This window comes from Triturus cristatus, chromosome 7 (genome assembly GCF_964204655.1).
Source record: "Triturus cristatus chromosome 7, aTriCri1.1, whole genome shotgun sequence".
Classification (NCBI taxonomy): domain Eukaryota; kingdom Metazoa; phylum Chordata; class Amphibia; order Caudata; family Salamandridae; genus Triturus; species Triturus cristatus.
In genome coordinates this window covers 687,907,934-687,919,012 of record NC_140590.1, presented here as the reverse complement: position 1 = coordinate 687,919,012, position 11,079 = coordinate 687,907,934, and the positions used below count along the sequence as shown (strand labels likewise).

Below are 11,079 nucleotides of genomic sequence, written 5' to 3'. Positions count from 1 at the left end.
TAATTCCTACTGTTAAAAAGAAATTGTGTCTCTCCAATGCACTACACTATGTTTCACCCTATACATCTTTCAGTACATCCTCTACCTCTTTCCTCTGACTCATCCCAAACCTCATTCTACTACTCTGTTCTCCAAAATAAACCATTCTACTACTATAATCTCCAGAATAACTCTATCTAGACTCTTCCTCCTCTAACCCTCCTTGCATCAACCCAAACCTCATTTTATTACTAAGATCTCCCAAACAACCCCTTCTAAATTCTTCCCTCATGCATCCCTCCTTACACTCATCGGAGACTTCATTTTACTACTAGGGTCTCCATAATCCTTTTCTAGAGACTCTACCCTCTTCCATCTCTCCTTACTCATCCCAAGCCTACTCCTACTACTATGACTTCTCAATAAAGCCTTTCTAGACTCTTCCGTCTTTTATCCCCCATTATCCTTTTCAATCCAGCTAACAGACTCACATGTCCACTGCTCAAATTAATTTATATTTCCTATACTAATTCCCCAGTAAACCTTTTTGGGTTCCGGAGTAGAGTGCTACTCGCCAAAAAGTACTTTGATGTCTTGTCTTGTGTAGTAAGCGCTACATAAATGCAATTACATATGTGCAATTTCTTTTATTTATTTTTTCTTAGTTTCTTCTGTGTTAATTTCCTTTTCATTTTCGTGTTACACTTCAATGCACTGTACTAGTGCCTAGCTCAGGTTATTTTAAGATGTAATTTTGTGAAGAAATTCATAAAAACAGTCTGACTTCATTACTAAAGCAATTAAAACTGGCTTACAGTGCCTCAGTGTTGGTCCGCACTGTGGGGGCACCGGCTTATATGTTGTTTAGGAAACCTGAAAAAATGAATTTACAGCAAATAATCAAAGAAAACTTTTCACCAACTCAAATGCTGCAGCTTTCATTAAAAAATCAAACGTGTGCCGTTTTATTTCGATACAATTTATATTTATTGCAAAACATTAATACACAAAAGGGGGTATGTTTCACAAAAATAACTTTTTGTAAAAAACCTCACCTACAGAGGAGAAGTATTGTTTCAAAGTTAAACCTTTTTTAAGTTAAAGAAATACGTTAAAATAAAAGAAAGGGTGCTTTAACTTAGAAATGAAAAATGACACAATAAAAGAGTGCTTAAAGTTCAGTTTTACCGAATCCCTACCACTGTTAACGCAAGTGTGCATTTTTTAAAGTCAAATATGTGTTGATCTCTTTTAAAACAGGGATTGGAATGCTCAGCTACAAGGATGCAACTCTAGCAAAACATCTGTATTCCAAATTAGAGAACGTTTTCATTTCGTTTTCTTTTGCCTGGGCATTACAGCATATAGTTTTGAAGGAAATGGGGTGGAGAGAGTGTTCTGCGTGGATGCTGGTTTGATGAAACAGTTGAGAAGTCGAAGCAATACAGTGGGGTGTGCTGGATCCGTTAATATTCCACCCATCAAAAATAAACCTCTTTTTCAAAGGAAGAAAGTGTTTGTAGAAAAAAAGAAGGAAGCAGGTTCAAACAAAACAAACAAATGACACATTTAAGAAGAATGGCGATAAATAAAAAAAACAGTTTACAACTGAGTCATAATTTAACAATAAACAGAGTACCCTCCGGCAACATGTCGCTATCCGAAGACACGTTGTTAGCAAATTTCCAGGAAAAACAACTTTTAACTGATATGGTTTAGTACAAAATAAATAATGTACATGTGGTGAATATCTCATGGGTGTGCAGAGATGTCTTACTTGGAGGTGAGTGTTGACACTATAAGGACACTTGCCCCATCTGTTGTGCACATGGTGCCCACACAGAGTGGTGAGCTGGTGGCTCGTGGGTCTGTGCCAAGCCTCCAGATGGCAGGTTTGGTCATCTCCCGCCTAGAAACGTCCACTGAACACCCTTCAGTGCCAAAGTTTCAAAGGTCACTTAAGTGTTATGTAAAGCACTTCTTTCCCCCATAAGGCTACTGGTGTTTAGAGATTTGTTTTTAGAAAATATATTTCTATAGCTATATACTCTTTGTGGCTTTACTATGCCAGAGCGGGCCAGAAACCAACAAGTTACATCCAAATGTGCTTTCTCAAGGCAATATCCCAGTCAGCGTCACAAGATACAGAATGAACAAAAGCTAAACAAAACAAAGGTTAGCTTTTTCAGGTAATGCAAAGAGAGTTTTACAAAATACCTTCGATTGCATGAAAGCTGGGTATACAGCACCGGGAGGAAATAGTTAGGCTGTATTGAGGGAGAGCAATAAGAGCTTTTTATAAGAATTTCCCAAAAATAATGTAGAACTCTTCACAAAAAAAGTGATGAAACATACACAGTATATACTACAATGTGTGGATTTAATTCTGCACACAAAGGCCGATTCAGCAGAGAAGCAAGCCTGTGCCTGAGGCTCCGAGCAGGCTGGATTCAGACAGGGCCTGCTCCATTTCTCCTGCAGCGGTTTTGACTTTTGTCTGCAGAATTACACCCATGCGACTCAAATGAAAGATATTCCTCACAGAGGATTTTCTCTTTTGATTTTCTTAGTTGCTGTTATATAAAAATAATTACAAAAAAGTTCTATAAGGCCAACAAAACGCTTGAAAATGAGCTATTGATCCCAACTCTTCATTTTCTTCTGTTCCAGTCTTATTCTGACCAAAGGTCACAGTTCACTTCTGAGATGTCCCTTGGAATGTACCAAGTCCACCTGATCCTGAGGGGGCAACAATCCCCTTCGAATGCTCATCTGACCACTCTTCTGAGCCCAAGCTGTAGTGCAGAGGACAAGTTCTTGGACCTTCTAACATGGTTCTCAACCACGATGGCCCCTTCCATGTCTCATTAGTCTTGGGGGGGAGTCTAAGGCATCTAAGGCCGGGTGAGCTGTGTGTAGACTGGCTGCTCCCAGTGCTGGGGGCTGTGGGTCTGTGGAATGGAGGGCACCCCTGTGGTGTCAGCGATTGGGGTGTACATAGGACGCTGCGTGGGGTTCATGTAGGAGAAGGTAGAGTAGAGGTTGGAGCTCTGGCCAGCGGCATGGCTGTAGTAGGTGTTGGAGCTCTGGTGGTCGGTGTAGTCATACTGAGCACGTGTGATAGTAGGGTAGGTAGAGTTGTAGTGCTGCAGGTTGAAAGGGCTGTAGCTCAGCTGCTGGGGTGAGTGCTGCTGCTGCTCACTGTAGTGTGTGGGGCTGAGTTGTTCGGTCTTGATGTGTGTCCTCTGCTGCGCCTGGCTCTGCTCGCTGCCCAGTGTGGTCAACGTGTGCTGCTGTTGCTGTTTGGCCAGCCAGGCATGGGCTGTGCCGCCAGGCTGGGGAGCACCTGTGTTGCCAGCCCCGTAGCTGTTGGTGTAGGTACCTGGTCCCGCTGGACCGTGGGTGGCGGGCACGCCAGGGTGGCTGTTGGGCGGAAGGTATTGATCAAACTCCTGGATGTCGATGGGAGTGAAGTTGGAGATGACGTCGCTGCTAAGCACCGAGATGTCCACATCCCCAAAGTCAATGTGGGGAGGTTGTCTCCCTTCCTCCTGGAGGGGGCGCCCTTCTCGCTTCAGGTCTGGCTTCCCAGGCTGAACATCGGTTTTTGGGGTAGTGGGGGGTGTAGGTGGACCTTGGGATTGGCCTGGAGAGAAACAAAAAAGAAACATAATTAAGCATGATTGCTAATTTCTATAATACAATCATTTGATTCTGGACGTATTATAGTTTTTGCTACTTTAACATAATGGCCTCGGTCCCTAAGAAAAAAGATATATTCATTTGTGAACCTTTTTTTCACAATAATTCTTCATTTTCATTTTTTCTGCACTTGAAGGAGGTCGCATTTAGTCACTGGAGGTAAGGGAAGGGGAGACAAGGGAGGAAGGATGGGAGCAGAGGTGTGGAGGAGGTGGTGAGGGGTACGAGAAGAGGAGTGGAACTAAAGATGGGGAGATGAAGCTTTGGGGGGCACAAAGAGCGGGGCGGAACTAAAGATAGGGCGAGGGAGGATGGGCATGTCAAGGAATGAGGGTATCAATCGAGTGATGAGGGGAGTGGAAGAGGAGCAAGGGAGGAGAAAGGGGGCGATTGAAGTAAATGGGCAACAGGAGGATGGACAGGAGTAAAGGGGGGAAGTGGGGAACATGATAGAGAGGTGTGGATCTAAAGATGGTTGAGGAGGCAGAAGGGGTGTGAGGGTTAGAGGGGCGTGGGTGGGTGCAAGCATAGGCGAGGGAGGAGGGGCGCCTCGAGGTATAGGAGTAAACATGAGAAGAGAAGTAAGTGGGGTGTAGGAGGAGGTGAGGACTTAAGAATGTGGAGGGGGTGGAAGGGGCTTAGAGGGGTGCAGGGAGGGGGTGCAAGCAAAGTTGTTTAGAGCAGGGGCAACAGGGAGGGACAGATTAAAGATGTGTGAAGGTAGAGGTGGACACACTGAGGGACGGCGTGGTGTGGGTCGGGCGGGTGGCAATGAAAGGGATTGGGGGACACAAGCAGAGTGGTGGGAGACGAAAGGATGAGGGACACGGTGTGGATCGTGAAGATGAGGCGAGAAGAAGGGTGCCACCTGCAGGATCACAGTAATGATGGGTTGAGAGGGTAGAGGGGTTACTGGGGGAGGAGGGAGGTATCACAGCCTGGGAGCTGCCTAGGCCAGTAGACATTCAACAGCAGTGCGTTCATGATGTTCCTCTTGTTTCTGCCCACCCCAAATATACCACACACTCTCTGCAAGGTATACAATGCCATTAAGCATATAGAAAACAGATGTGCTCCCTCAAATTGATTAAAAAGGCACCACGATAGCTGGAAAACCATAATTGCACGAGGTAAAATATGCGCAAGTCAAGTTCTGCAAACGAGGCGCTATCAACCCACTGCGGCCCATTCATTGAAATGTAAATCGGGCTCCGTGACAGAGGCGTCCAAGGGGGCGGGTATACCTGGGTCCAGGGTTAATAGGCCGGCTACATATATCGCGACAGGGGATTAAAGGTGAGCAGAGGAGCCCGGCCCCCAGGGCCCCACAAGTGTCAGAGATCCCCAGTCAGCTACAAACGGGCGGATCTCCGCGCCTACTTGAACGAGCCTCAGATCTGAGCTAAAAATGACACCCGGCGCAGCTTCAGCTGGGAGGATTTGGGATGAGTTTATAAAGGTTTTAAAAACGTTGGCAGAAGCTGGAGAGCTTTTGGGGAACGTTAGGAACTATTGAGAAGTAATGTTAAAGCTTGGACAACTATATAATGAGCTGAGGAATTAGAAAAACTGCTGTAAAATGGGGATAAGGGCCAGCAATGTTTAAAGAGCGACGGTGAACGTCGACGAGCATGTAAATGCAGCGGGGGGGGGGGATTCTTTTTGATGTTTGAACCACTATTGCACGCAGTGGTGCGTAACAAGGAATACGGGAATATTCAGAAACATAATGAATATTGTTAAATTCCCTTTAAAATAAGATGAAAGACTAAAAACAACTAGGAATTCAAATATTCAGAAAGTTTTGAGGAGAAGCGTCTGAAGGCTGGACGGGGCGTCTAAGTTTGTGAATGACTTGGAAGCGATGGGGAACCTCTGTGGGGACAAATAAGAGACGTGAACATGTAAGAAGCAGGACTCTTCCTTACCAGAGTGCTCCCCGGGCGAGTGCACTTCGCTCATGCCGGAAGAGGAGTGCGGCGAGTCGGCCTGCAGCGCCTTGAAGATGGCGTTGGGAGAGATGTGAGTCTGCTCGGAGCCCTCCTCCTGCTCCGCCTGGCCGTTCTTCACAGACTTCCGCCTGCGGGGCTGGTACTTGTAGTCCGGGTGGTCCTTCTTGTGCTGGACCCGCAGCCTCTCGGCTTCCTCCACGAAGGGGCGCTTCTCCCCCTCATTCAGTAACCTGAGGGAAAACAAGAACAGCGGACCGGTCAGCTGACCGCTGGTGGGCGCTACAAAGGCAAGCACATCATGCAGCAGCACTGTCCGTGGTACGAGTGCCTAAAGAGGACCCTCCAGTTAGCAAACAGACGAGTTAGAACATGCTCCCTCACTGCCCGCTTGCCCATAGTTACACAGACATTACATGCCATGTTCTCCGGCGTCTTGAAACAGCCTCGTCAGTATGCAGCGCTGCACGGCGAACGCATAAAAACAAGGGCAACTTTGGAGGCTGTTTGTTTCCAGTGTTGTTTATTCTACTTCTGTCCACACCCTCGAACACACATGCCCCTTAATCCTTCCGACACCCACATGCACGCGCACCGACTTCGTTCTAGTATTTATCTTTCAAACTGCCCAGGGAAATATTTTGCAAGGGTGCAGTAAAACCCGTTTAATGACAGAACGGCGCCTCCGCCGCTTTCCAGTCCAGGGAGAGGATGGGGCATTCAAAACAATGTCATAAAAGTCACCACGAGGACGCCGTTTGAGTCGCAAGAGCGGGTTTGGCAGCGGGAGGTGTGGTTTCGAAACACTACGCTGGGGTTCTGCTCGCCCTGGGGACCGTCCTCACATGCAGAGCGTGCGCTTCTTTCATTCTTTGCGCGGAGTTCTTTATTATCATTCTGCACGACGAGTGCTGACTGCCTACCTCCGCCACGACCTCCGCCCCCACCCTCCTGCACACTGCGCATGAGCGAATGCCTCGCTCTGGCTGAACGTCTGACTTTAGTGTCGCTGTTCAGGTGTATATGCCGCACTCGCACAGTGCCTAGAGTATAAAAGGTATACCTCAAAAAGAAGCGCTGCTGGCTCACACACAACCACCCTCAAACTCCAAAACTCCGCCCTAAAGTGAAGCAAGTCTAGTTCTAAAAGTGATGTCACGCCGGCTCTGGGTTGACGAGCATTCCGGCTTCAAGCCAGACACGCTTTAACCCGAGGGTAGTGCCGGAGCTCTTGTGCACTGAAACAAATGCACGTCTGATATACACAAATACATAGCTAACACGCACCCACCTGGCTGACACCGACAGACAGGAATAACCAAGACAGGACTAACCAACACACACACAGAAACGACGGTATGGATTACACAAATGCGTGACTGACACCCACACAGGGTTGCAGTAATATCTACACGAGGCTTGTGTGCACCAGCAGCACGCATAGTGCACACACACGAAGTTTGCAGTGACAGAGCGGAACAGAGAGGACTGGTACAGTGACGCTAAGAATAGTTTGCACAGAGTTGAGTGCACTGCACTTGATTCATAACGCACGCCACACACAGATGTTTGCAGGGTGGGCTAGAGCGCATACAACAGAAATGCGGTGACCGTGCGCATTGATTTGCATTGCAATGTCTGCATGTGTCTGCATTGTGCTTGTGGCCCGAGTATCTCTCACATGCGATTACATACAAAGGGTTTGCACTGGAAGCACAAGGAAGACACGCACAAATGTGAGCCCCGTGGCAGCAGTTTCGCGTCAGCAGCGCGGAAGCAGCCCAAAGTCTACCATGTGAGGTTCGCTCTGGGAGAGAGAGGGCGCCTCTCGGTGGCCCGACATATCCCGCCAACTCAAAGACACAATTAGAATCCAGGGGGCAGACGCTCTGCCATGGAGGTACCCCCTCCCGACCTCGCTGCTTCAGCGCAGCCGCGGGCTGACCGGACTGTGGAAGAGGGGCTCGCTAGTGCCGAATTAGCACTTCCTGGCACAGTGCCATCATGTGGCACAAAACCGTCAGCGTTGTGACCTAAATAAAAGTCTTTTAAACAAAGTCCCTAACTGCCCCAGGCAGCCCAGAAAGCGAGTTTGTACCTCGCCCCGGCAGCAATATCCCCGGCTTTTAAGGAGACCAGAATCCGCAGGAATGTAATTCTACCCTCCCTGAAACAGATGTAACCACCAACCAGCCCTCCACGAGATGGGCCTGGCGGCGAGGGTGCGTATCACGTTCACCCAACCGCACTGAATGCTTTCCGGAGATCAGACCGCCTTCCCATAAAATGGAATCCCTGCTTCCAACATGGGTTACGTGACGTCACTTTTTTTCAAGTAAACAGGCAAGAATAGTGACACCCCTGGCATACCTCGTCCTCTAGTCCCCACAGATCTCACCCCTTCGCTCTGCATGTGTATTCAGCCATTCAGCCAGTCTGGGTTAATATCGTTACTGCCACCCAGCTCTGCCGCCCAGACACCTCTGATAACTGAGATACATCGATCTGTCTTCATGGAACCGTTTCAAAACTCAATGATCAACGGAGCCATATACCGTGTGCGCCCTTCTAACGAAAGTTCCTTAGCGTACGTGAACTCGCCGCATCACACATGCACAATGACCACGGATAACCTACACAGTCCAGCCGCTTGGGCATCAGGGGTCTACCCCGCCACGTCCCTTGGCATAACCAACCGTCTACTGAAACCTTTCCCTCACAGCGATAACCATTGGCAACCAGCAACGCCTAACCTGGGCCCGTGGGCCAGCGGTAGGCACCCCGGGCGGCGGATCCCATGATCTTACCCCCATGCATTCATCGCCCAAGGCGAGTCAGCAGGACACAGAGCACCCATAACCATGCCCCCAGAGTTCCTCACCCGTGCGCCATGTCAAGCACAACCCCTTGCTCACCCTTGGGACTATCAGTTGCGCAGAAGTATGCTCTATGCATCACTTCCCCCTGCCTAGTCCCTTTTCTGTCCTTTCTGCAAAGCTCTAGGGCAGGCAACGCTCCAATCTACAGCCAATTTGTCACAGACACTTCGGGAAGCAGCTCCGGGATTCCATACACTCAACCATGCAATGCAAAATCTTCAACGATACAGCGCCCAGAAGCACACGCGCCCATAAGCTCCGCGAGCGCCCAGAAGCACCTTCAGCCAAAGCGCTCGCCTAAGAGTGGGTGACGCTCACACAGGCCGCTCGCGCGCTCACCTCCAGAGCTTGCCCAGGGTCTTGCTGAGCTCGGCGTTGTGCAGGTGCGGGTACTGGTCGGCCAGCTTCCTGCGCGCCGCCTGCGCCCACACCATGAAGGCGTTCATGGGCCGCTTGACGTGCGGCTTGTTCTTGCTGGAGCCGTTCACCCGCACGGGCATGGGCACCAGGGTCCAGTCGTAGCCCTTCAGCACCTGGCTGACCGCCTCGCGGATGCAGACGGGGAACTTGTCTTCCTCGTTCTCCTTCTTCAGCTCCTGCAGCTCGCCCTTCGGGAAGCCGTTCTCCAGGGGCCGGGTGTTCTCGGCGTCCGAGCTGGAGCCCGAGGGGCAGGGCGAGCCCGCCGAGTCCTCGGACATGGAGGGGCTGGGGGCTCCGGACAGGCACTTCTCCTGCTCCTCGTTCATCTTCATGAAGGGGTCGAGCAGATTCATGCGAGGGGTGGGGGTAAAAAGGCGTACGCCCAGGAACAGCGGCGAGAAGCGTCTATAGGACAGTTGGGCGCTGCTCAGCCCTGCACAACCTCTGCACGCAACAGTCTCTGGTGAGGGTCTGCACAGGCATGCAGATGCAATGCCCGGCAGCGAAGACGGGTGCAGAACACAGGTGCGCTCAGGAACAGCAAGAGGAGGGTGACTTGGGCCCCAGTTATATATGGGGAGGTAGCAGCTCAACTCAGTAAAAGGTCTTCGCCCAGCAGTCTCTGATGAGAAGTGGTGCAGGGGCGTGAGGAGGGCGCAGTATCGGTATGAAGGTGCAACCAAGAGCGCACCGTTGGCCCCAGCGCCGCTGTCACCTTCTCTTATCTAAATTCTGCAAAGGGCCACTCGATGCGCGCGTCAGTTCTGCAGCTGCTGAGGACAGAAATTCCTGGCTGTGCCTCTGGCTCCTCCAACTCTCCTCAGAAGTTCTGCTCCGCAGCTCTCCCTCTGCAGCCAGCACTGGCTTCTTATAGCAAGCCTCCAAAATGAGCTCTCGGCCAATCGGGGCTGAGCCCTGAAGGCTGGCACGCTGCTCATTGGCTCTCCCGGTTTCCTTTAGGAGATGAGGAGGACTTGGAGCAAAGAGGAGGTGTCGTAGGAGGAGGGTTGGGGCTCTGTGAGGAGAGGTGGGATTAGAGGAGGGTCGGGGGCTACGAAAAGAGGGAAGGTGGGGTGGTGGGAGGCCCGGGATCTCTGGAGTGCAGCGGACGGAGGTGGGGTGATGTGAGAGCTGGGGGCAGTGAACCGAGCTCCTTCAGCTGTGAGGCCCTCCTGCTCTGGACGGAGGTGCCAGCTTGCAGGAACGGCCTGCCAGGGCTGCAGCGCTCCCTGGAGATCGCGGGGGCCGCGGCTCTGGTAGCTCCTCGCAGCTCGTGCACGGGGACAGGTTTTGCACACGACACTCCCACAAAGTGTTTACTACATGCTCCAAGGAGCTGTCCACAGCTTTATACGGGCCTCTCAAAGGCTGCGCCTGCCTCATCTGCGCACGTGTGTGATACGTTCTTTAGCATCTTACCTGTTTACGTGTATGACTGGTGTAGGTTATAATTCTAACGTGATGTCTCCTTTCTAATGGAAAGTGCTCTCACAGTTCGGTAATGTTTATAACACCTCCCAAATAAATACATAAAATCCAGTGGGTGTGGAGATAATGAGGGGGTTACCGGGACAGAACAACGGGTGGGACAGGAGGGGTGGAAAGGCAGATGCATAAACCAGACACGGATACACAGACAAACCCCACTCGGGTCTGATCATGGCCACCCACAGATGGTGGCTGATCTATAGAATATCGAGGTAACAGGGTACGTCTAATGCTAAATTCGACAGGGGTTGTGGGAAGAAGAGACATTGTGATATGAAAAGTGTTGATTCAGTGTGGGTTCAAAGAACGCATCCCGTGCCCTGGCCCGAACTACAGATCTAAGCTTCCCGTCCGTCTTGTTTTATACCCGCGTTTAAAGTAACCAATGCACATTTTTGTTTGTGTTCGCTGAATAGGGCGCAATTGAGGTTTCGAAACACCACGCGCCGCGCGGGTGTTTGTCAGACTTGCCCTATTGCCAGCCACCCAGGATGGAGGCTGCAGGCCGCTGACGCTGTTAGTAATGCTCTGCCTCTGGGCGTCGAGCTCCTGCACCCAGTAGCTGGTTATCGCCCACCCCACCCACCTACCGCGCCGTGCAATGAGGCGGGGAAAGGTGCGCGTGTCTCCGGCAGTGTCATAAAACACGCGCCGCTTTCAAG

At 50.5% G+C, this 11,079-nt stretch overlaps 1 protein-coding gene across 1 annotated transcript; it reads right to left on the bottom strand.

The window, feature by feature from the left end:
• Positions 1 to 942: 942 nt before the first annotated feature.
• On the bottom strand, positions 943 to 10,182 carry SOX9 (SRY-box transcription factor 9). Its single transcript, XM_085617333.1, has 3 exons — positions 8,849 to 10,182; positions 5,610 to 5,863; positions 943 to 3,625 (listed from the first exon to the last, which is right to left on the bottom strand). Exons 1-3 carry the CDS (start codon positions 9,280 to 9,282, stop codon positions 2,874 to 2,876), a joined length of 1,440 nt encoding a protein of 479 aa, XP_085473459.1. The 5' UTR covers positions 9,283 to 10,182; the 3' UTR covers positions 943 to 2,873.
• Positions 10,183 to 11,079: the final 897 nt, after the last annotated feature.